The 23,024-nt window shown below is 40.5% G+C and overlaps 1 protein-coding gene across 1 annotated transcript in view; it reads left to right on the top strand.

Annotated features, from left to right (window-relative positions):
• The window catches only part of MTM1 (myotubularin 1), a 101,735-nt gene that overhangs the window by 14,721 nt on the left and 63,990 nt on the right, over positions 1–23,024 (top strand). The window contains exons 2-4 of the mRNA XM_026451554.1: positions 8,872–8,944; positions 12,667–12,739; positions 14,761–14,855. Coding sequence (XP_026307339.1) covers positions 8,882–8,944; positions 12,667–12,739; positions 14,761–14,855 — 231 coding nt within the window. The 5' untranslated portion in view covers positions 8,872–8,881. The remainder of the gene's footprint in view (positions 1–8,871; positions 8,945–12,666; positions 12,740–14,760; positions 14,856–23,024) is intronic.

The raw sequence follows: 23,024 nt of genomic DNA, 5'->3' as shown, positions 1-23,024 counted from the left end.
TGATTCCATTTCCATAAAACTTCAAAAACATGGAAAATCACATTATTCAGGAATGTATACATGTGTGGAAAATTTTAAAGATATGCAAGGGAATTATAAACATAAAAATCAGCCCTAGGGAGGTAGGTTGGAGTACCTTTAATGGCTGATGACTCACTTTTCCAAAGTCATGAAAGTTTATGGGGGTGATGCTATATTTGTTTCTTCACTGAATACTGAGTACCCAAACTGTGCTTTGTGCTGGTGCGAGAATGGAAAACATGGCCCCTGACCTTAGGAAGTTCTAGAAATCTAAGAGACGGAACACAAAATGTCAAGGCATAAGTACACGGTGAGAAATGAAATACAGTCGTCCCTTGGTATTTGTGGGAAACTGGTTCCAGGATCCCCGAGGATACCAAAATCCTTGGATGCCCAAGTCCTTGATATAAAATGGCATAGTATTTGCATATAACCTTGCATATCCTCCTGTGTACTTTCAGTCCTCTATGGATTACTTATAATAACTAATACAATGGAAATGCTATGTAAATACAAATAAAAATTAGTATTTGAATTATTTTTCTATTTGTATTTTTTCTATTTGTATTATTTGTATTTGTATTTTGTTGTTGTTGTTGTACTGTTATTTTTGTGTTTCTTCCCAAATATTTTTGACCCGCAATTGGTTGAATCACTAGATGTGGAACTCCTGGATGTGGAGGACTGACTATATTAGGAATATGTATGGTGTACAGAGAAGTAGAGAGAGAGTGCGAGGGGGTGTGTGTGTGGGGGGGGGGGCGGGGGAGAGGTCAGGAAAAGCTTTCCATGTTTTGAAGCAGGTAAATGCCAACAAAGCAGATGCCAACAAAGCCCCTGCTTCTGCCTTCAAGTGAGAGTACCTAGAGGAACTGTTTCAAATGGCAGGTTATCTCCAGCCTTTTCTCCTCTCTTCAGTTTTTTAGATACTATGCACATCCGCTCTAGAGTTCCTTTTTTTCCCCTCCTCCTCCACTGCTGATTCTGGTTGCAAGAATCTTCATTAGTAATGCCTAATGCCTGGGCTTTTCTTTGGGGTCCTTTAGCTCAGACCTGAGAAGGTTCTTGGAAAGTAAGGAGATGTTTTGATCTGGCACCTTTGTTACTATCATAGTTATAACTATTTTTTTTTACATGTTTCTATTCTTCAACAATTACTGTTTTAACTTTTGCTAAAGAAGTTACTGTTTACTTATAAATTTAAAATGTACTTTTTGTGAATAGTTCTCACAGGGGAAAATAGTTCAATACAATACAGTTTTTTTCATTGAGCAGATCAGCTGGGTTCATGAGTTTTGGAATTGGCAGATGCACGGGAACTTGATCTTGTTCCTATTTTAAAACTTTGTTTACTGGCAGGTATTTGACTGTTGAAAAAGCCATTGGTGAGTTTAGTGATCTGTTTAAATGTGTGCAGTATTGCTAGGTAGCCTTTGTACATTAAAAACAAATAACCTGATAGTAGCTGACTTTTCTCACAGTTTACTTACCATATCACTTTCAATTTAAGAAGAATTTCTAAAGTTACCCTGTTTCATGGCCACAGCTCATGCCGCTAAAGCCAATCAGCTGTCTTGAAGATGTGCCATTTGTCGTGAGGGGACCAAGAAATAGGGTGAAGAGATCAGCCCACATCCATCACTAGCCACTGGAAAAAATGATTCAAAATGCATTCTCCACTGGGTCTGAATTATATTATTTTTAGTCAAAGGTCTTTGCAGCATTTAAAGAAATAGGGGTACATATATCATGTTTAAAATAAATTGTAAATATCAAAATTATACGAAGAGTGAGATTTTAAGTGAAATACTATATAGCATCTTACAATTTTCAAAGAGGAATCATCAAACTAAATACCCTGTAGCCCTAAGATTTGAAGTGACCAAGACAAATCGAGAAGCTCTAATGCATCTGTTACATGTGTCTATGTGGACAGTAGGCCACTTACTTGGGGGATCCTTTTTTGGAGTAAACATAGTTAGATTTCTAGCCTATTTTTAGATACCTGAGCCTGAATAGAAAGTATTGAGATGAGATCTGTATGTTAAGGATTTCACAGAAAGTTTCCCTGGGCTAGGAGTCAAGTGTTTTCTTTTTTTAATGGAAGGAGGCATATTTGAAGGTAAACTGCTGTAAGACTGATTGGCGTCTTGGCAAGATTAGATTGATCATCTTAGAAAACCTGTGTGCAGAATGGTTAGGCAATCAAGGATATGGTATATTTTGTGGACAACCAGCCTAGCATATTAGCACCAGTTTTTCTAGTGACTTAAGAGTTCATTGGGCTGGGTGTGGTGGCTCATGCCTGTAATCCTAGCACTTCGGGAGGCCGATGTGGGCGGATCACTTGAGGTCAGGAGTTCGAGACCAGCCTGGTCAACTTGGTGAAGTCCTGTCGCTACTAAAAATACAAAAATTAACTGGGCATGGTGGCGCACACCTGTAATCCCAGCTTCTCGGGAGACTGAGGCAGGAGAATCACTCAAACCCAGGAGGCAGAGGTTACAGTGAGCTGAGGTGGTACCACTGCACTCCAGCCTGGGCGACAGAGTGAGACTCTGTCTCAAAAAAAAAAAAAAAAAAAAAAAAAAACGCATAAAGCATCTCTGGTAGGAGGAAGGAAACTGGTATTTGAGCATCTTTGTTGTGCCATCTACTGTGCTATAATTTTACCTGTTCCTCATGACAGCACTGTGAGGGCTGGTATCATGCCCATTTTATAGACTGGGAACTGCAGTAATTAAGTGACAGAATTGGGATCTGAAACACAAATTGGTCTGAATACAGAATCCCTTCCTTTTTTTCAAATGTATCACACTGTTTTGTAGGTGCGCATAGTGGCATTTTGACAAGCTCTCGATGGTGGGGTTAATAGCTTGTTTTTTAGTTTAAGAGAATATGATTATTATGTACTTTGGCTAAAGACAGTTCACATGGGAATGATTTTAATAGTTTAATGCAGGGCGTGACAGCCTGTTTTTGTAAATAAAAATTTATTGGAATATAGCCCATCGTTTATTTCCATATTGCTGCTTCAGTGCTACAACACAGTACTGAGTAGTTGCAACAGAAATGTCTGGGTATCTGGCCCTTTACACGAAAAGTTTGTCAATCCCTTGTTCGAAGGAAAATATATAAAAACCAACCAAACAGCCGGGCGCAGTGGCTCACGCCTGTAATCCCAGCACTTTGGGAGGCCGAGGCGGGCGGATCACAAGGTCAGGAGATCGAGACCATGGTGAAACCCCGTCTCTACTAAAAATACAAAAAAATTAGCCGGGCACGGTAGTGGGCGCCTGTAGTCCCAGCTACTCAGGAGGCTGAGGCAGGAGAATGGCGTGAACCCGGGAGGCGGAGCTTGCAGTGAGCAGAGATGGCGCCACTGCACTCCAGCCTGGCGGACACAGTGAGACCCCGTCTCAAAAAAAAAAAAAAAAAAAGAACCAAACTTCTGCTTTTGCAGATCATAGTTTATTTTCATGTGAGTTGAGTACCTGGAAACTTCCCCCCAAGTAAGCAAATATATGTGTTAAATTGATGGTATACCTGGTCTGAAAATGGCTGGAATATAAACATTTATCTTTGTTCACAGTGATTAGGTTGAGGACCTCTCAAGGTATGTTTCATTTTTTTGCCTCCTAGGTGGCCTACAATCCGAGCTACTTTAATGCAAAAAATCAGAATAAGTTTATAGTAAATCCTGTGTTTACTAGCACTCCAGGTACAGAACTCTGTGAATGGTTCTCATTGGGGGTGACACTCCCCCTAGAGGCCAAATTGGAAATGGGGGGATGTTTTGGTTATGGTGTAATTCATTAAAAAATACATTATTTTATTATAAATCACTGTCCTTTTATTTCTCCTTTATATTGGAGTTAGTACAGTATATTGATTTTTAAATCATGTTTAGATTGATGATATCCATGGTTTTCATTTCAGCCTAGCAAAGGGGACTTTACAGAAATTTGTTTTATAAAAAGGGAGTTTCGAGTCTGATAGTATTGAGCACCGCTACCAAAGAGATTTGGCATCTTTTTCAAAACAGACTTCTAAGTAAGGACAACTACCTTAGAAAGACCTGGAATTCTGAACGGAGAGGCTGCTTGTTCTCTGACAAACTTTAGAAGTCAGGTTTTAAGTCTCGGTATGTTTCCATAAGCAGCATCTTTCCAGAGAAAGAGCATGATTGAACTTAAAGTGGCCGGGCGCGGTGGCTCAAGCCTGTAATCCCAGCACTTTGGGAGGCCGAGACGGGCGGATCACGAGGTCAGGAGATCGAGACCATCCTGGCTAACACGGTGAAACCCCGTCTCTACTAAAAATACAAAAACTAGCCGGGCGAGGTGGCGGGCGCCTGTAGTCCCAGCTACTCCGGAGGCTGAGGCAGGAGAATGGCGTAAACCCGGGAGGCGGAGCTTGCAGTGAGCTGAGATCCGGCCACTGCACTCCAGTCCGGGCGACAGAGCGAGACTCCGCCTCAAAAAAAAAAAAAAAAAAAAAAAGAACTTATAGTAAATGCCAACACAGAGTCATAAAGCACATTAAGGCTCATCAAAAGACAAAGGCTGCATACCTTTGTCACTGTTTTGTTTGTATACAGAAAAGTTCAGAAAAACCACTCAGGGCCATTGATCTCAAATCAGGTGACGATGGGAAATAGAGCTCCCTGTGGTGTTTACATTTTGCTTGCAAAGGCTCTATGAGGCAGAGGTCAAAATTATTTTCTAGTTCTGCTGCTTTTAGATTTTTAACATAAGGGTAAAAGTGGCATGCATTTTTAAATGTTTTTATGTGTGCTTCAGGTTTGTGTATTGTTGTTTTCCATATTCAACAGAAAAGGGAAAACAGTTCCTTAGTCTGGAAAAAGGATGCAGTGAAAGAGGTTTTGTATCCGCTTCCACAGATTCAACTGACCAATCCCAGCCCCCTGTACTGGGAGGACTGTACCTTAATTTGAAACGTCTGCTTCATGGAAAAGTCTATAAGGGAAGATAGCATTACTCAAATTATTTTCAGTGCAAATTGTTTCAAAGGGGTATAAGTTAACCCTGCAGTTAACTGTATAAGGGTATATACATTTAAATCTGCTGCCCAGAACCACCCTGCCTGGACCATCCTGATTAGTCAAGGCCTTGTCATGCCATTTCAAACATAAGTTTGTGTGAACCTCTGGCTTAGGCGAAATATCACGCTACTAACGACTGTTATGTTCCTTGGCCAATCCTTAATTGCCCAGGTCATTCACTCATTTAACAAATACCTGTGAAGTGTCTTTTGGGTGCCAGGCACTGTTACAGGTGCTGTAAATAAATAAAACAGATAAAATTCTTGGAACTTAGAGGCCCCAAAGGTTGGTTGGCTGGGTGAGTTGAGTTCTCTTAACTATGCTTCTTAGTCTCATGCTCTTCTACTGAGATTGGGACCAGTCACGTGCAACCTGGTTTCCTTCCAGAGACCACTTACAAGCACTTTTCTGTAGGTGGAAGGGACTCTGCAGTGCAAGGAGACCTAGGCTAGAGTTGGCCCTGCTAGTAAGTCACTCCAGGACCTTGTCACACACCCTCTAGGCCCCCCTCATCTCCTCTGTAACAGGAGAGGGTTGGGCTTAAATAATCTCAAAGGTTATTTTGGGGGATCAAAAATGATAGAAGTCTACCTCTGGTTAGAGTGCCGTACTTAACATATATATACGGAATCAACTTTTAATTTTTGCTTTAAAGCCAAGGTAGCCAAAAATCAACATTTTTTTGGTTTTTTTAAATAAAAAGGATAAAAACTTGATTCTTAGGGCTTTGGGATGAAATACTCTGTAACCAAAAGGGTAGCTGATTTTTGTAGACTTCACTATAGCTTCTAATTATCATCCAACTGCTTTTACGCTAACATAGTCATTTTATACACGAATATATGGATGCACTTTCTTTGCTTGGTAAGTTAGAGACAGCCCAGGGCTTGTGCACACCTGTCCAGTACATTTGCCAAAGTGCTACACTGCTTCCCATTTTCCTATTAGAGCCATTATTGTCATGTACTTTTTTTTTTTTTTAAGCAAAAAGCACTTTATAACTGAGTGGCTGCTAGCCGTGCACTATCCCTGTAATAGTTAACTTTTCTCCTAGTATTTCCAAGGTCAGGACTAATTTATAGAATTGGCTAAGACATTGGCATTCAATAGTTATCCTTTTGTGCTCGTAAAAATTAAAAATTTTAAAAATGCTAGTAATTTGTTAACAGATATACTGTGTGGTTCCAAGCCCTTCATGAATGTATTAATTCATTTGTTTCACCCAATAATGTTGATGTAAAATGGGGGTAATAGCAACCAAAGCCCAGAGAAGTTAAATAACACACTCAAGGTCAAATGATGAGTTGCAGCATTGGAATTTGAGTGCAGTCAGCTGCAACATTTGTGCACACCAGCATGATGCTGTTCCAGCTTCAGTAAACTTCAGGGATCAATCAAAACTATTCAACAAAGAGAGGCTCACTGATGAGATTTTAAAGTAAGCCTCATTGTGGAACTGGTACATGTTATCTGGACCCTTGGATTTCTCGGATGTGTACTTGATCCAACTATCAACAGTAGTAGCAGTGTCTGGTGTTACTCTAAAAATTAGAGCTTTAGACATAAAGACTGCAGATTGTTCGGTTTCATTTATATGAAATGCCCAAAGTGGGCAAATCTGTAGAGATAGCAGATTCGTGGTTGCTGGAGGATTGGGAGTGGTGGGTGACTGCTAATGGGTATGAGGTTTCTCTTTGGGATAATAAAAATGTTCTAAAACTGATTGTGGTGATGGGTGGCACAACTTTGGATATACTAAAAACCTTTAAATTGTACATTTGAAAAGGGTGAACTGTATGGTATGTGAGTTGTAGTGAAACAGTTAAATGAAGGGAAAATGAGGGCTTTCTTCCTTTATATCCATTTTAAATTGAAATTTGTTCATGAAAATCAGAAACAGCAGGAAGACTCATCGTTCTTTTATGGCCCATGAATAAACAGGGTGGTGACGTTGATTGAGTTGACTGTACAACCAGGATTTTAGATTTTTTTCTACTGACTTGATAGTAAGAATGTAACTTTTTGTTTTAAAATGTTGACTTATATTAGTGAAGCATTTTAAAGTATCTATACTAAAAGATAATTTTATATCAGTTACTGAAGAAAGTCTGCCCCTAATATATCGTCTTGTTTAGTGAGTAGAAAAATTTCATAGCAGATACATCTGACTTGCTCCGTAGTTCATGTCATCCATTCTGCTATCTCTGAGAATAATGGGTTATTTTGCTTGGACATGAACTTAAGGTTAGAAGGGTTTTTCAAAGCATATTGTACTATTTTGTCTGAATTTAATTCATTTTCGTGTTATTCATTAATCGTTTTTAAAAGTTACTTTTAATTTTGCATTGTGCTACCTGTAGGTAGTTTCAGCTCTTTTGAGCATCTCTTTCTATAAAGATGCATTTTGCTGTAATTGTTGATTTTCAAGCCTCAGTGGTACTTGCCTAGTTCCAGTGTTCTGGGATTTGGTGAACTAGTATACATGTTTGCCCCACCATGACATTTCACAGTATTGTATATTTACCATGTAATCATTCATTCGCCAGATAGTTGTGAGTTCCAATGTGCGCCAGGATACAGCCATGAACCAGACAGACACAAACCTTGGCTTTGTAGTGTTGAACTCTCATGGGGGAATCCTGACAGTCCCAGCCTTGTAAGATGGCCCGTATCTGGTCATCTCTCCACCTCTTTATCCTGCTGGCTGTCTTTGTCTGTGACTTTGTCACCTCTCTTGACTATTTCTTAAGGACAGTGGCCAGTACTGTGAAGCTATTAAATCCCACTGGGTTTTGTGCCGAGTTGTGTTAACCCATTTATGCCTAGTGTTCCACTATTGGAATGCTAAGCTTGTGGGAGTTATTTACATCCTACTCCTCAAGGTCATCACCAAGGTCTGGTTTTTCACAAAAATAATTTGCAACCTCCGGCATGACATTGCTGGATATTGTTAGTGTGTCTGGTTGCTCTTAATACAGCTTGGCAAAAAGATCTTTATAAATATCCACAGTCACCTTGTTGAATTGGATGTGATTTACCTCCCACTGACTTCATGTGTGTCTATCTGTGTCCTAAACTTTATAAAGTAACCAAAGCATTACTTAGTTTTCTGTTGTTGCTGTAATCTTCATAAGTCTAAATAAATCCTTGCATTAAAATGGTATTTGTGTGTGTTCTGAATATAATGCTTTCATTTATGCCCGAATTGTGATGAATATGCATTATTTAAATGAAGTATATACTTTCCCTAGAAAATACTGATTAAATCACATCTTACTAATTTGATTTCAATCAAATCCATGCCACTCTAAACTGCCATCATTTGGAGAAAACAAAATTCTTAAAAGAGAAAATAGTGCGAGTTAAATTGTCCATTCTTTTTTCATTCTGCTTGGCTGCCTCTAAATTATCTTTAAAAATTAAGGAGTATGGAAATTTGAGGCCTGTTGCACAATTAATAAACATTAAGTTTTTTTAGATGGCAATTAGAGCACTAGGAATAAAAATTCCTGGAATGTGTGTGGCATCTTCTGCTGAGCTCCCTTGTGCATTGAGCTTCTCTTGTCTGTTCTCCCCAGTCCCCTGCACCTTTATTAGAGCTCTCACATACTGCCTGCGCTGTGGTTCATTGTTTGTATGTCTCATTACCACTGGGGCTAGTATGGAAGTGGAACCTGTAAAGTAGTACCGTTTGCTCTCAGTTGCCATATTTAAATCTCAGATGTCACATATGTTTGAAATTGCATACAAATTCAGTTGATATTGAATGTTGTCTTTCTTGGTAGAGTTTCCAGGATGGCTTCTGCATCAACTTCTAAATATAATTCACACTCCTTGGAGAATGAGTCTATTAAGAGGGTAAGTTGAATTTTCAGATTTTTCTATCTCTTTCCCCGCATTCATTTTCATATTTGAATATTAGGTCATTTTGGGCTGGCCTATTGAATGAAGCCTTTTTTTTTTTTTTTTTTTGAGACAGAGTCTCACTCTGTAGCCCAGATTGGAGTGCAGAGGTGCAATCTCAGCTCACTTCAACCTCTGCCTCCCAGATTCAAGTGATTCTCCTGCCTCAGCCTCCTGAGTAGCTGGGATTACAGGCGTGTGCTACCACGCCCGGCTAATTTTTGTATTTTTTAGTAGAGATGGGATTTCACCATGTTGGCCAGGCTGGTCTTGAACTCTTGACCTCGGGTGATCCGCCTGCCTCGGCCTCCCAAAGTGCTGGGATTTACAGGTGTGAGCCACCGCTCCCGGCCCAGAAAAGCTTTTAGATAGGATGCCTTATATGTGTTAAGTGAGTTTTACATTTGTAAATCCTTTCACATAACTTCATTTTTGAAAACCTCTGTCTTGTGAAATTACTGCTAGACCTTATGTTTAAGGTACTAGGCAATCCTCCAACCGGAAAGGTTGCTGAAGGACATACTGGAGGGCTAAGGCCTGCTGAGCAGGCTGCTATACCTTCCTAAATATTGGCATTGTTTTCTAGTTATGATAAAATTGTTGCATAACCAAAACAAATACAACTTTAACAGAAAATGGTTCAAGGTATCCAGGGGGAGATTGTGTAATTAGAGGGAGATTTTGGAATATGCATTAAAAGGAAGGGATTAATTTAAAATAAGCTTTATTCATGACCCTTTAAGGCCCTAAGATTATCTACCAGAAAGGCTAATTTATACTCCCACCAGGTGGATAGGGATGCCTAAGCAATCAGAAGGGAGCAAAAGGTGGTCTTTTCATTTGTATTACTTGATTACTAATGAGGTTAACCTTTTTTTAAAAAGTGTGTTTATGGTGGGGTGAGGTGGCGCACGCTTGTAATCCTGGCACTTTAGGAGGCTAAGGTGGGAGGATCACTTAGCTCAGGAGTTTGAGACTGGCCTGGGCAACATAGTGAAACCCTGTCTCTACCAGAAATACAAAAAATTAGCTGGGTGTGGTGGCGTGCGCTCATAGTTCCAGCTACTCAGGAGGCTGAGGTGGGAGATTGTTTGAGCCTGGGAGGCAGAGGTTGCAGTGAGCCGAGATCTCACCACTGCACTCCAGCCTGGGTGACAGAGTAATATCCTGTCTCAAAATAAATAAATAAATAAATAGAAGTGTGTTTGTTATTTGTATTTCTTTTGTGAAGTGATTGTTCATGTCCTTTATTTGGCTTTTGGGGGTTTTGAGCAGAATTCTTATTGCTTATGTGTTCCGTGTGTGTCTGTGTGTGTGTACATAAATTTTTTTCGAGACAGAGTCTAACACTGTCCCTCAGGCTGGAGCACAGTGGTGCAGTCCTGGCTCACTGCAACCTCTGCCTCCTGGGCTCAAGTGATTCTCGTGCCTCAGCCTCCTGAGTAGCTGGGATTACAGGTGTGCACCATCACACCCAGCTAATTTTTGTAGTTTTAGTAGAGTTGGGGTTTCACCTTGTTGGCCAGGCTAGTCTTGAACTCCTGGCCTCAAGCTGTCCACCCACCTTAGCCTCTCAAAGTGCTGGGATTACAGGCGTGGACCACCACACCTGGCTTGTTCCTTCTATTTTGATAATCAGCTCTATACTGTGTTACAAGTCTTCTTCCTGGTTTATTGTTGGCTTTTTAATTGTATTTATGGTATCTTGTTTTGATTTTGAAATACTGAAGTTTAAAGTTTTTATGTAATCACATATATCAATCTTTATATTTTCTGTTTTGGGTGCCTACAAGGGCCATCCTCATCTCCAAGATTATATGTTTTTATTGTATTTAAGTATTTTTATGGTACAAGAATCAGATCTAAACACAGGAGTAATTTCAAGAATGTAACTATAAATCCTTGTGTAATGCTCTGATATAATGTATATCCTGTGTTAATCCCATGTTATCCTGTTTTAATCAGACATTCGCTTCCCTTATTTTGTGGTTGACCCAGAACTGTTGTATTTAAAAGGTATACTGAGTATTGCATTTGCCCGTTATACCTGTTTTTAGTGAGAGGTAGTGTTAAAGGATGATAATTTCTTTCCTCTCTTACAATTTATATGAGGTGTATGGTTTTGCTTCTCATTGAGGAAGGCATTCCTGGCTGAGAACAGTTTGTCTTGCCCAAGTGGTTAAAATGCTTAGCTTACAAGTACTAGAAAATTTTTTTAATTGGCTGGGAATTTCCATTCTGCCTCTGAATGAAAAAACATAAAAAATTTAGCATAACACTCCTCTTTGACAGCTTATATCTCACCTAAATATACAATTCACATTTCTCTTGTTTCATAGTACTTTTCTCCATTTGCATAGCCTCTGATAATTCACAGAAGTGTGCACAGTGGCTCACACCTGTAATTCCAGCACTGTGGAAGGCCAAGGCAGGCAGATCACTTGAGGCCAGAGTTCAAGACCAGCCTGGCCAACATGGTGAAACCCCATCTCTACTCAAAATGCAAAAATTAGCTGGGCATGGTGGCACACACCTGTAGTCCCAGCTACTCAGGAGACTGAGGCATGAGAATCATTTGAACCTGGGAGCTGGGAGGCAGACGTTGCAGTAAGCCAAGATTGCACCACTGTTGCCTGGCAACAGAGCAAGACTGTCTCAAAAAATAAAAGTGTGCACACACACATATATCTATATATATATTTTCACTTAATACTCACAAAACTGCTCTGACGGAAGCATGAGTAACTTATGAAATGATTGCAGTGTGATTTTGGACAACAAATAGAAAAAAAAAATGAAATATTGCTGAGAAAAAACCTTTTGCCCAAACGGATGTTACCGATGTGCCTCAAATGTCATCAGACTAGCACCTGCAACACATCTTTGTATTAATCCACTAGGGCGGCTGAATAACCTGAAAGACAATGGGTATCAATGGCAAATGAGACTCTGAGAACTCACCTGCAGGTTGTAATGGTTAATAATACTGTGCCCACCCAGCAGAGCTGCGGAAGTGATTGCATGAGGCACATGCTTGGGAATACCTCTAAAGCCAGGAAGCCTCGAGAAATAGTTAAGTGACGTGAAGAATTTGTACAAATGGTTCCTAAGACTTTTGCCAGCTCAAAAGTTCTCTGACAGACCACTCTTTCCTCTTATCTAAGATAAAGATCTTAGTAAATGTGAGGAAGTAAAAAGTGAGGAAGGGTCTCAGTGAAATAGGAAACTCAATAGGTAATCACAATGATTTTCGGGCCTTGTAATAGGATTCTGGCTAATGGCTGTACTGTTATTCAGTTAAGCCTCTATGGAATTGAAGTTTTCCTTCCTAGTCTTCCCAAAAGATGGCTGAATATGAGAAAAAGAAAGCTGCTACAGTGTATGTGTATCTATAGAATACACTTGATATTTACTTTTTATCACTTTCCTGAAAGCTGTTAACTTTAAAGTGCTTGGAAATGTAGTTTAAAAATTAATATTATTGAAAAGCATGCTAGCGTTATTTAGTACTAGAAGTTGACACATCTAATGTTGGTGCTAGATTGTATTTTTTGTTTGAAGTTTTGTGCCAGTTTTCCCAAATACTAAATCTCTAATGCTTTTTCTTTAAAAAGCATATTTAAAAACAATGCGTAAATGTAACGTCATTACTTCTGATGCGTCTGTTTTGTTTCTAGTCGTCTCGAGATGGAGTCAATCAGGATCTCACTGAGGCTGTTCCTCGACTTCCAGGAGAAACACTAATCACTGGTAAGGACCTGCTGACATGAAGATTTGCATAACTTGAGGAGAAGTCTGGCAGGATCAGGTGGCTTCAATCCCACTTACTCTTTAGCGGTGAAACTTAGACAAATAGGCCAGCTTTGTTTAGAAGCGTTAACACAGAATTCTCTGCCTCCGTTTCTTGATTAAAGAGTTCTTTCAAGAGCTTCATGCTCACAAGGGTAGTGATATTCTTGTGTCTGTACCAAAGACTGAGAATGATTTAGGGGAAACAAATGTGGATTATCTCTTGAAAGTCTCTCATTGGAGCCATAAGCTCTCGTGGTTTAAGGTTTTAAGAGCAAAATGATTTCCAGTCAATGATGCATGCTTTAAAATGATAAAGGCTTGAAGGCTTAAGCATTCTCCTCTTTGAAATATAGGAGAACATATTGCTTTAAAATATCTTTCCTTTGTCAGAAAATGGAAGTTAGTATTTAGGTAATATTTTGATGTTATTTTTCATGATAAACGCATACTAAAAGGAAGGGATCAACTTCGGAAGGGCTAGATCACTCCAGCTTAAGAATATAGAAGCATCTGACAGCTTCTAAGCCAAGTGCTAATGTTGTGGGCAAATTTTATATTTGGATTAACACCCTCCTTTCAGACTTCAATGTATTTGAAGCGGATGTGATTACCATTCTTCCAGGGAACCTTTTGATTAATTAAGATCTGGGTTGTTTAGCTTAAATGGCTAAAACCTGGTGCTAATTAGATGGGGAACCCAAAAGCGAGGTACCTTTGGGAATTAGCCATACACCAGGAGAAATTCTCTTCTGAGTCCACAGTCTTGCACACATTCTAGTCTTGAAATGGAGATCAGTGGGATGTGTTCATCCCAATTTCTGGATAAGAGCAAAGAAGATATTTTACTTTTGATCATCTTCATATAAAGTTTTGGTGGTAGGTATCAGTGCCTGAACCTTAACCTAGGTAGTAACTAATGGAACTAGCATGAAGTAGCCTTACTATTTTTTATTTAGCACTTGAGGAGAAAGGGATTTTAAAATCTTTACAAGTCATTAACACATTCAAGGACATCCTTGAAAGATAAGAGAGACGTATTTCTATTATAATTAATTTTTCTGATTTAGCTTCTCCTTATGTTTATTCTACCAAAGATGTACTATTCGTTTGGCCACCTGTTTTATATCACTTCAGTGTTTGAAATGAACCTAGCCAAACTCTATTCTAGACTATTAAAAAGAGAAAGAGGTTTGGTGTGGTGGCTCACACCTGTAATCCTAGCACTTTGAGAGGCTAAAGTAGGAGGATCACTTGAGGCCAGGAATTGAAGACCAGCCTGGGCAACATAGCAAAACAACATCTTTACTAAAAATTAAAAAGAGCTGGGTGCAGTGGCACACACCCATAGTCCCAGCTACTCAGGAGGCTGAGGTGGGAGAATTGCTTGAGCCTGAGAGGTTGAGGCTGCAGTGAGCCATGATTGCGCCACTGAACTCCAGCTTGGGCAATAGAGCAAGACCCTATCTCAAAAAAAAAAAAAAAAAAAAACTGGAAAGATTTCTACTACTGACATTTATTTGTTAAAAACATGATTATGTTTCTGTGGTTAGAGATTGGTAGCCTCATCTTTCAGTCTAGTGGTTAGTCCATGAGACTGTCCCAGGTGAGTTGCCTTCCTCTGGCTGAAGTAGCTCAAATAGTTACCTTTACAACCACCTTAGGGTAGCAGCAGCAGTATTCTCATTCACTTCTGCCGTTGAGCTGTTTCATCTTGCCCCAGGTAGTGACAGCATTGTGGGAAAGCTCAGGGAAGCACTGTTAGTGCCTGGAGGTGATGTGGCCCCACTAGCTCCCCCGCTGCCCCAACTCAACCCAGCGTGGTAATGTAGAAACATTGCCAGTGCTTGCTTTCAGCTTTTTCAGTAATTTTTAAAATTGTAGTTATTCTTAGCTGAGTAGTTTATATTAAATTAGTGCCATTTGTTGTGTATCTTGGTATCTATTTCCATTATTTTAGGGTACTTTTTTTATCTTAATAGACAAAGAAGTTATTTACATATGTCCTTTCAATGGCCCCATTAAGGGAAGAGTTTACATCACAAATTATCGTCTTTATTTAAGAAGTTTGGAAACGGTAAGTAGAATATAAGACCGTAAAGATGACCCTAACTGTTAAAGATAATGCTAAATTGTTTCTCTTCTACTTTGCAAGATTGACTGTGGGTCAAATTAACATGGGGTATATTTGCTTCTCAACTCTTAATTTTTTGCTTCTGCAAAACTCATTTAACACTAACACTTGTGTTTGTATATGTAAGGAACAGGGTAAATAAAAAAAAGTCTTGTCCTTCATAATGGTGGGGGAGGGGTTAGTAATTGCAACTATTTGCTGGTTTGGAGAAGTTAGGTATAGAACAGAGGTTCTTTGCCGGAAGCACGTATGAAACCCACTTGTGGAGCTTAACAACACAGTATCCATAAAAGTTAAAAATAAAAAAATACAGATGTCCTAGAGAGACTGCATCAGAATATCCAGGCCTGTGGTCCAGGCACAGTTGTATTTTGTCAAGTACCACAGAGGAAGATACTGATGTGAATTTCTGGGTAAAGCCCACTGTTCTAGAACTTTTCCGAGTGTTCAGTTTTAAAGCACCAGGTAGCAGTATAGAACTAGGATGACTATGGTATGACTTACTGCCACTCTACCTTTTCAATCCCTGACCATGAAAGGTTTGTCACAGCATTTCAAGGAATGTTCCATCACTAGGAAAATAACATGGAAAAGAGATGCCCCAGAAAGGGAAGAGAGAGTGAGTAGCTGCTGTGGCTGTCACTGAAGGACTTCTAGTAGATGTGGTGGGTTGTCATTGCCCAGGTCAGCCTGAAGGGGAGGTATATTTTGATGAGATGTGAATGGGGAAGAGGTCCAGGGTTCACAGAGAGTAGCCCATCAGCAGCTTCTACGCAGGTGACCTTGAGGCTGTCGGGGGAAATGTAGCTTTTGTTTTATTGCTTTTACCCCAGCATTTTTTAGGACAGTTCTAACCTAGATTAGTTCATATCTTTTAATCTTTTTTTCTTTTATGGTGTTCATTATTATGTCTGAATTCTGAAAAAAATGCTGTTTATTATCTCTACTGCCTTAGCTGTGGGAGCCCACTTTTATAGCTGCCCCAACTTCCGGAATCTCCTCTAGCACAGTGCTTGTAGGGACAGGTACATGGATCAGGCCACAGGGCATTTTATTTACGTGAATCTATTCAAACTTCTAAGTAAGAGTAGAGATGAGTGAATGTTCTAGCTTTCCAGAATGGGAAAGAAGATTCTGAAAATTAACAAGCTGGATGTTCACTGTTGGCAACAATTGGCAAAAATTCTATAAATAATAATTTTAAACAGATGATTTTTAAGTACTTAGAAAAGAAACCAACCATTGGGAGTGTTATTGACACATTGTCTTGATGGAACCAAGGCCATGCGACAGACCCTGGTAGAGATACCTGGGCCGAATGGTGGCAGTACACTTAGGTGGAGTTATAGCCTATGGATTTCAGGCTTAATGCTAGGAAGGGTGGTCGCTAACATCTTGCTGTGTGGGGCCCTTCCTTTCCAGCATTTGTGATGCACTGCAGAGGAGCACATAGAACACATGCATTTCCAATATAAGAAAAACCCCATACTAGCCAATGTGTGCTAGGTGACGGGATCAGGGTTTGAAATGATCTTAACTGGGTAGGATATTGGAGCAAAACCAATAATATAAAATTGAATATAGATAATAATTACTCGGTTGTTATCAGTTGTTAGCAGTAAAGGATAGGAGGTCTGTCTTAACGGATCTAAGCTTATTTGAACCAGTAATTGGATATGACTGATTAAAAAGTTAATATTCACCTAGGCTGAGTTAACAGAAGTATAACATAATTGCCAGACAAAATGTAACAATAGCCCCATCTGAAGTGTTGTGTTCAAAGCCGGATACCAAGTTTTAAGACGGACATTAGCAAACTGAAGAGAGTTCAGACACAGATAACCAGGTTAGTGAAGGGACTGCAGTTTGAGCAGTGATCAAAATAAATGCTGATCTTACCTGAAGAAAAGATGACTAAAAAGGGACATGATGGACCCATCTTTGAATATTTGAAGTGACTTTCTGTGGAGCAGGGATTCGATTTATTCTGTATAGCTCCCAAGGGTCAAATTAGGATAGATTGAAAGATTTTATGCTAATATATGTGAGAATTACCAAAAGTTGCAATTAAACATTGTGGTCCCTTTTACTGTTTGTACTCTTGGCTTTTTGACTTGCCCACACTTGACTGTGTACCCAGTTCCACCTTGTGCTGTCACTGATAATGAACTGGGGAAGTTATTCAAACTGATGATATGACAAGGTTGTGTATGTAGTATGACCTCAACTACAAAAAACAAAAATTGTCTGTAGAAAAGAGGCTGGAAAGAAATACACCAAAGGTTTCAGTATTTGGGTTATCTGAAGAGAGGGATTATGCATGTCTTGTCTTCTTCCTTTCACTTGTCAATATTTTTCAAAAACCCAGAATGAACGTGTATTGCTTTTACAATTGGGAGAATTCTCAGCAAGTTTTATTTTTGTTTGTATATGATGCCCTAGAGGATGGAGTTAGTGCTGAGTGGGTGAATAAAATGCCCATCTGACACTGACTACTAACTTATTTCTTCTTCTACTAAGTTTTACATAAACATTTTAAGCAATTGGCCACAACATTTAGTTCAAGTATAAAAGCAAGCAGCTGACAGCAGAAAACATCATATAAAGAATGCCATTTAAATGGTTATACAGGAGTCTAAAAACATAGTCATCATAGTGTTTCTTCAATTAAAGTCCTAAACAAGAACATTAATTGTGGATTCTGCTGCCAACCGAAAAAATTTTGTTGCATGTTTGACAAAGAGCTGTCATCTCACTGGCATTTTGAAGTGGACACCTGTTTGTTTCAGGTATGTAAACACTGCAGTGGGAGTGATGAGTCCAAATGTGTGTGGTCTGATTCTGGAGTCAGTTCTGCTATTTTGTAAGGAGTCAAGGGCAGATTCCCTGCCTCCTGTTGCCCAGGGAAGTAGAGGAACAGTGGCCATGTCCTGAGATTGCCACAGTGGCCTGCTTCTACCTAGCCCTCCTTGCATGGTCTGCCCCCGCATTCTGGCCGCACCCTGTCTCCATTGTGTTCATCCTTAGAGTGAGGCCAACCAGCTTGCTTCTCAGTTCCTAAACTATCATCGGTTCCCTGTTGCCCACAGAGTAAAGTCCATTCTCTTTGTATGATATAAAAGTCCTTCTGTCTCTTCCAACCTTGACTTACATCACTTCTCCCCAAGTGCACTGTTCTCAAACTACACAGAGCCTTTCCCTCTCCCATGATGCATGTGCCATTCTCACGGAACCTGGATGCCCTTTCTCCACCCCTTCAGAAGCTGCTATTCATCCTTCAGAACCCACCTCAAGAGCCATGCCCTCTCTCGAGTCTTCCCCAGCTTCTCTTGAAGGAATCATTCCTTCTTGATGTCCCTGCAGCCTTTTCTTCATGCCTCTGTTAGCACATTGCTATGAAACCTTCCCTGGCCCTTTAGCTAAACTTTTAATACCTCTTTTCTGTGTTTAATTTTTCTCTTGAGTGCTTGTCACTATCTCCTATGTTATATATTTCACTTATTCATCTTGTTTGTGGTCTAAGAACAAGGATGCTTATCTGTCTATTCACTGATGTTCTTTCAGTTCTTGGGAAGGAGTCTGGCACATTGAAGATGCTAAGTCAGTGTGTGTTGAATGAATGGATTCTGTCATATTTATTTGCTGCTGTGTCTGTGGTCTTAGCAAATGCTAAGTCCTTTTGGTCCTTCATGCCTAGCTAGTACAGTGTCCTGGTAGACAGTAATACACAGTAAAAGTATATTGAGTGAACTTTGGAGGAAATGGGCTCCTATGTTGTTAGTGCTGCTCAGAGGGCAAAGGCCTAGTCACTGTGGTTTGACAACAGTGTGGCTCCTACTACATTGTGGCATCTTGAATACTAACATTGCTTCTGGATTTGAGAAATCCCATAGCCACCTTTTGGCCTTGAGAGTACTAAGGAATTTGGCTTTGGGTTAATGCTGTGACTATAGTAGGGCCTGCTGTAGGTAGGTGATACCTTGTACTCTGGTAGACTACCATGAGAAAGACTGCTTTCAGGATTCCTACCAGGAGCACTTTGTGTTTAGGTGCTCTAGTGCATGAGAAAGACACCTTAACCGTCATTCATTCAGGCATTCATGTCTTCATTCCAGAAACATTCACTGAGCACCATGGTGCATGTAATACTGTGCAGGGTGCATAATACTATACCTTGAGGCCTGCACAGCCTCATAGGATATAGAGTTGAGTAATTGTGGTATAATATGACAAAGCCTACAGTGGTATGCATGGTGCTGTGAGAAGGGAGAAGACGTACAAGGGAGAAGACGATTATGCCAGTGTGGCAAGTCACAGAATGCTTTATAGAGGAGATGATACTTGAACCAACTCTTGAATGGTAATAATTTTCTGGACAGGAAGGAAAAAGGAGCCTATCAGGTAGAGAGTTTCCATATCTATATGGTGCTTTTCTGTATCGCATGTATAACGATATGGAAAAGCACCATTTGTTATGAAGATGGTTGAATGATCGGTTGGAGCTGGAACACTGGGGGTTGAGGGAGGAGTGGGGAACAAAAGGGGGGGATGAGGCTGGAAGAAGAGTCAGCAGCCTTAAGAGTCTCATAAGTCACAGTTAAGCAGTGTGCAAGTCACACAGACAATGACATATCCAGTGTGATTTCAGGAAGAGAACTCTGGCTGCAGCGTGTGTGATGGGTTAGGGGAGGGAGAGACTGAAGTCAGGAAGCCCAACTAGGAAGTTATTTTAGTTTTCCACGTAAGTGATAAGGGCCTTAATATAGTCATAGTGGAGATAGAAAAGAGGGGATAGCCATGATAGATTTGGAGGGCTTGAGTGGCCATTTGGAGGGAGGAGTTGAACAAACTTTCACTTGAATGATAGGAGCTGCTCCCATTCATCTGACTAGACATTATATTATAGGAGAAGGAATATGTTGTAGATAAGCCCAATGGGGAAATTAGTCTGAAGGCATGGACTTACAACTCTACAACTACCATGTGGAAATGGCTCAGAAGCAGTTGGAAACCTGACTCTGAAGCTTCTGAAGTCATTAGCATATTGTTAGCACTGAAGACCACAGACATTCATGAGCTGGGAAGAGTATGTAACATTAAAAAGATATGGGCTAAGGAGAGGACCCTGGGGGACATGGACACTTTTCCATGGTGGGGAGAGCGAGAAGAGCCAGTGGAGACCACCAAGTGGCAGCAGTCAGAGCGGTAGAAAATCTCTGGATAAAGGGCTGTGATGGAAGTCAGTAGGAGAGAAGAATCTCAGGAAGGAAGGGAGCAGACCATGGTGTGAAATGTTGCAAGTTTCAGTAAGATAAAGAATGAAAAGAGGCCATGGAGTGTGTGACCAGGAGGAGGAGGCTCACAGGAGCCCCAGTGAGAACAGATTCCGTGGAGATGTGAGTCCTTGGGTCTTTCTCGCAGCCCTCTTCCACCTTGCTCTTTCTGTAAAGATTCTGCAGCTTCCAGACCTCAGCAAGCTGCTCTGCATTTATTCTCCCCGTGGCTTTAAGCCACCCCCTTTGCTTTAGTCACCTTCATGCACATGAAATTGTATAGTAACAAAGCTCCTTAGAGTTTACTCAGCCTTTTCCATTGACTCTTTCATCTGAGCATGACAACAGCTGACAGATAGGCAAAGCAGGTGCTACCCTGGCCATGTTTTTTTTCCCGTAGTGCTACCTCTTTTGAGCCCCAGTTTCTCTTTCCTTATTGCCTGCTGGAGATCCCTTGAATTTTCACCTGGCATCCCAGACTCATTGTCAAGCTGAAATTGTTCAACTCAATTTTCTCCCTCCCCCCAGTTCCTTCTTTTGGTGTTCTTGTATCTCTTAATGGTGCCATTTTCTTCTCATCACCCTGGAGTCTCCTCTGTCTACCCATCCCCGCTTCTCTGTAGACTTCATCACATTTGCCTCATCCTTTCTAGTCATGTTGCTCTACCCTCATCCCCGGTGTCTGTCTCCTAGGCCCTGGCAGTCTCCTTCAGCTAGGCCTCCCTGACTTCAGCGTCTCTCCCTTCTATTCTATCTGCTCCTTAAGACATACCCGTAATCTTCTTATTCCCTTACCCAGAAACTCTTCTTTCGCACCTTATCGCACATTCCCTAGCCAGGTGTTCATGGTCCTCACCACTCTGCTGCCATCTTATCTTCCCAGCATTGCTCTTTCCCCCCTCCCTTGTGTGTACACCCCATGCTTTGGCTCCCGTAAGCAACTTGGTCTTCCTAAACAAGCCCTCTGCCTCCTCACCTGTGGACTTCTCATGCAGCCATTTTGTCCACCTAGAACATACATTCATCCCCACCCCGTCTCTGCCATTTGCCCCCCACTCCTCTTAAAAATCGGAAGTATTTACTATAGAAAGCTTGTGAAAAGTAATGTAAATGTCTGTGGGTCTACTGCCCAGCTGAAGTAATCCCATCCTTTCCTCCCTCTTCACAGCAGAGGTAGTCACCATCCAAAAGTTGGTATTTCTCACTCCTGGTCATTTCACACATCCCTTTTTAAAATAGAATGGAACATTGGAAATGTGGAGGAAGCTAAAGGAATGGGGGCTTTTAAGGCTTCCAGTTGAGCAGATCATAACTCTTGGGGAGTATAATTTGGCTCTAGATTCAGGACTGCTGGCAAGATGAGAAACATGTTGGATATAGAGTTTTCATTTTCTGATGACAAGTCAGAAACAGCACATTTTTCCTGGATTAAATTCAAGGACAAATTTGTTTGGCTTTTCTCTAAAAGATAGTGACACAGTGATTTAGTTCTTCAGGCAGTGTATTACCCAAAAATTCTTGAATCCTTTTCAATTTGATGGTTCTTTTGTTGAGTATAAAGATGGAGCATACAATGTTAACTTTTAGTTGGTAAAGATACTTCCGTGAAGAACAATATGATGTGGTCTACTTTGTTTTTCTGATAAGTTGCCAGTGCAAAGGATATTTGTCTCCAAATCAAGAATCAAGACGAGTGGGCAGTTTACATGTCTGTCAAACTCTGTCTCAAATACCTGGTTGTGAAATGACTTTCAGATGGGTGCTGGCTGTCATGCCATCTAAGAGCTGGGCATGGAACAAGTGCAGCAGTACTCAGGTTTCCTAATCTCTATTGGTGGCTGTCATTGGAACTGTAAGCCTCGGATATTACAAGGAAGGGAGGCAGAATTTACCTTCCAGTGTGAGCATTTCTAAGCCAGATCTACATTCTTTTTCAGAGGGAAGGCCAGTCCACTGAATTACAAGCTCGACCAAAAAGGATTCCTGTAGTATTTTCCTTGAAAAAAAAAAAATGCATTGGAAACTTTTCAAGACTGTCCTTTTCAGGTCCTTCTCTCTAGTGGATTTTCATTTTATAGTAGGTGAAATAATGCTAAATAGACTATAATAAAACACCTAGTCTGTCCATAAATCAGAACATCAGTGGGAACATAGAATCCATGCTATAGGTATTATTTTAAACTTCCAGTCTTAAATCATCTTATATTGCTGCTGCAAAATGAATGCTTTTCTCACATTAAGAAAACAAACAACAACAACAAAAACTAATTCCCGCCAATACCCTTGGTTCCTTTGTCCCTTGTTCCCATGCTAATCCCTAAACTTTAGGGTCTGTGGGCTACTAAACCCTGATGTTGAAAGTCACATAACAGGCTTAATTAATTAGTTCCACTACAAGTTCAGGCTTTCAGAAAGGGTCTCATCGCTGCTTTGGCAATTCTTTCAGTCTCAGATTGACTTCTCATTACACCCTCTACCACTGCAGTGACAAACCTTTCATGCTCTTTAGCTGACCTCGTCTCTTATTCTGTTGAAAAGTCCCCTTGTCACCACGTAAGGAGGTCTACCTTCACCCATCTTTTCCTCCTTCCCTCGCATCTGAGAGGAAGGAATCAGACATCTTATTTTCCAAAGTGAATCCAATTCTTTAAACCTTTCTCCTGTGGAGTCTTAGTTCCCCATTGGTTATTCTGTGGCTTACATTTTTGGTTTTCATCATTTTTGGTTCTCCTTCCCCCTGTTCTGTGAATCTGCTCAACTTCCTCCCTTTCCTTCCTTCCCCTTCCCTTCCCTTCCTTCCCCTTCCCTTCCTTCCCCTTCCCTTCCCTTCCCCTTCCCT

Source organism: Piliocolobus tephrosceles, chromosome 12 (genome assembly GCF_002776525.5).
Source record: "Piliocolobus tephrosceles isolate RC106 chromosome 12, ASM277652v3, whole genome shotgun sequence".
Classification (NCBI taxonomy): domain Eukaryota; kingdom Metazoa; phylum Chordata; class Mammalia; order Primates; family Cercopithecidae; genus Piliocolobus; species Piliocolobus tephrosceles.
Note: the sequence above shows the minus strand (reverse complement) of the source record. Positions and strands in the feature narration are given on the sequence as shown.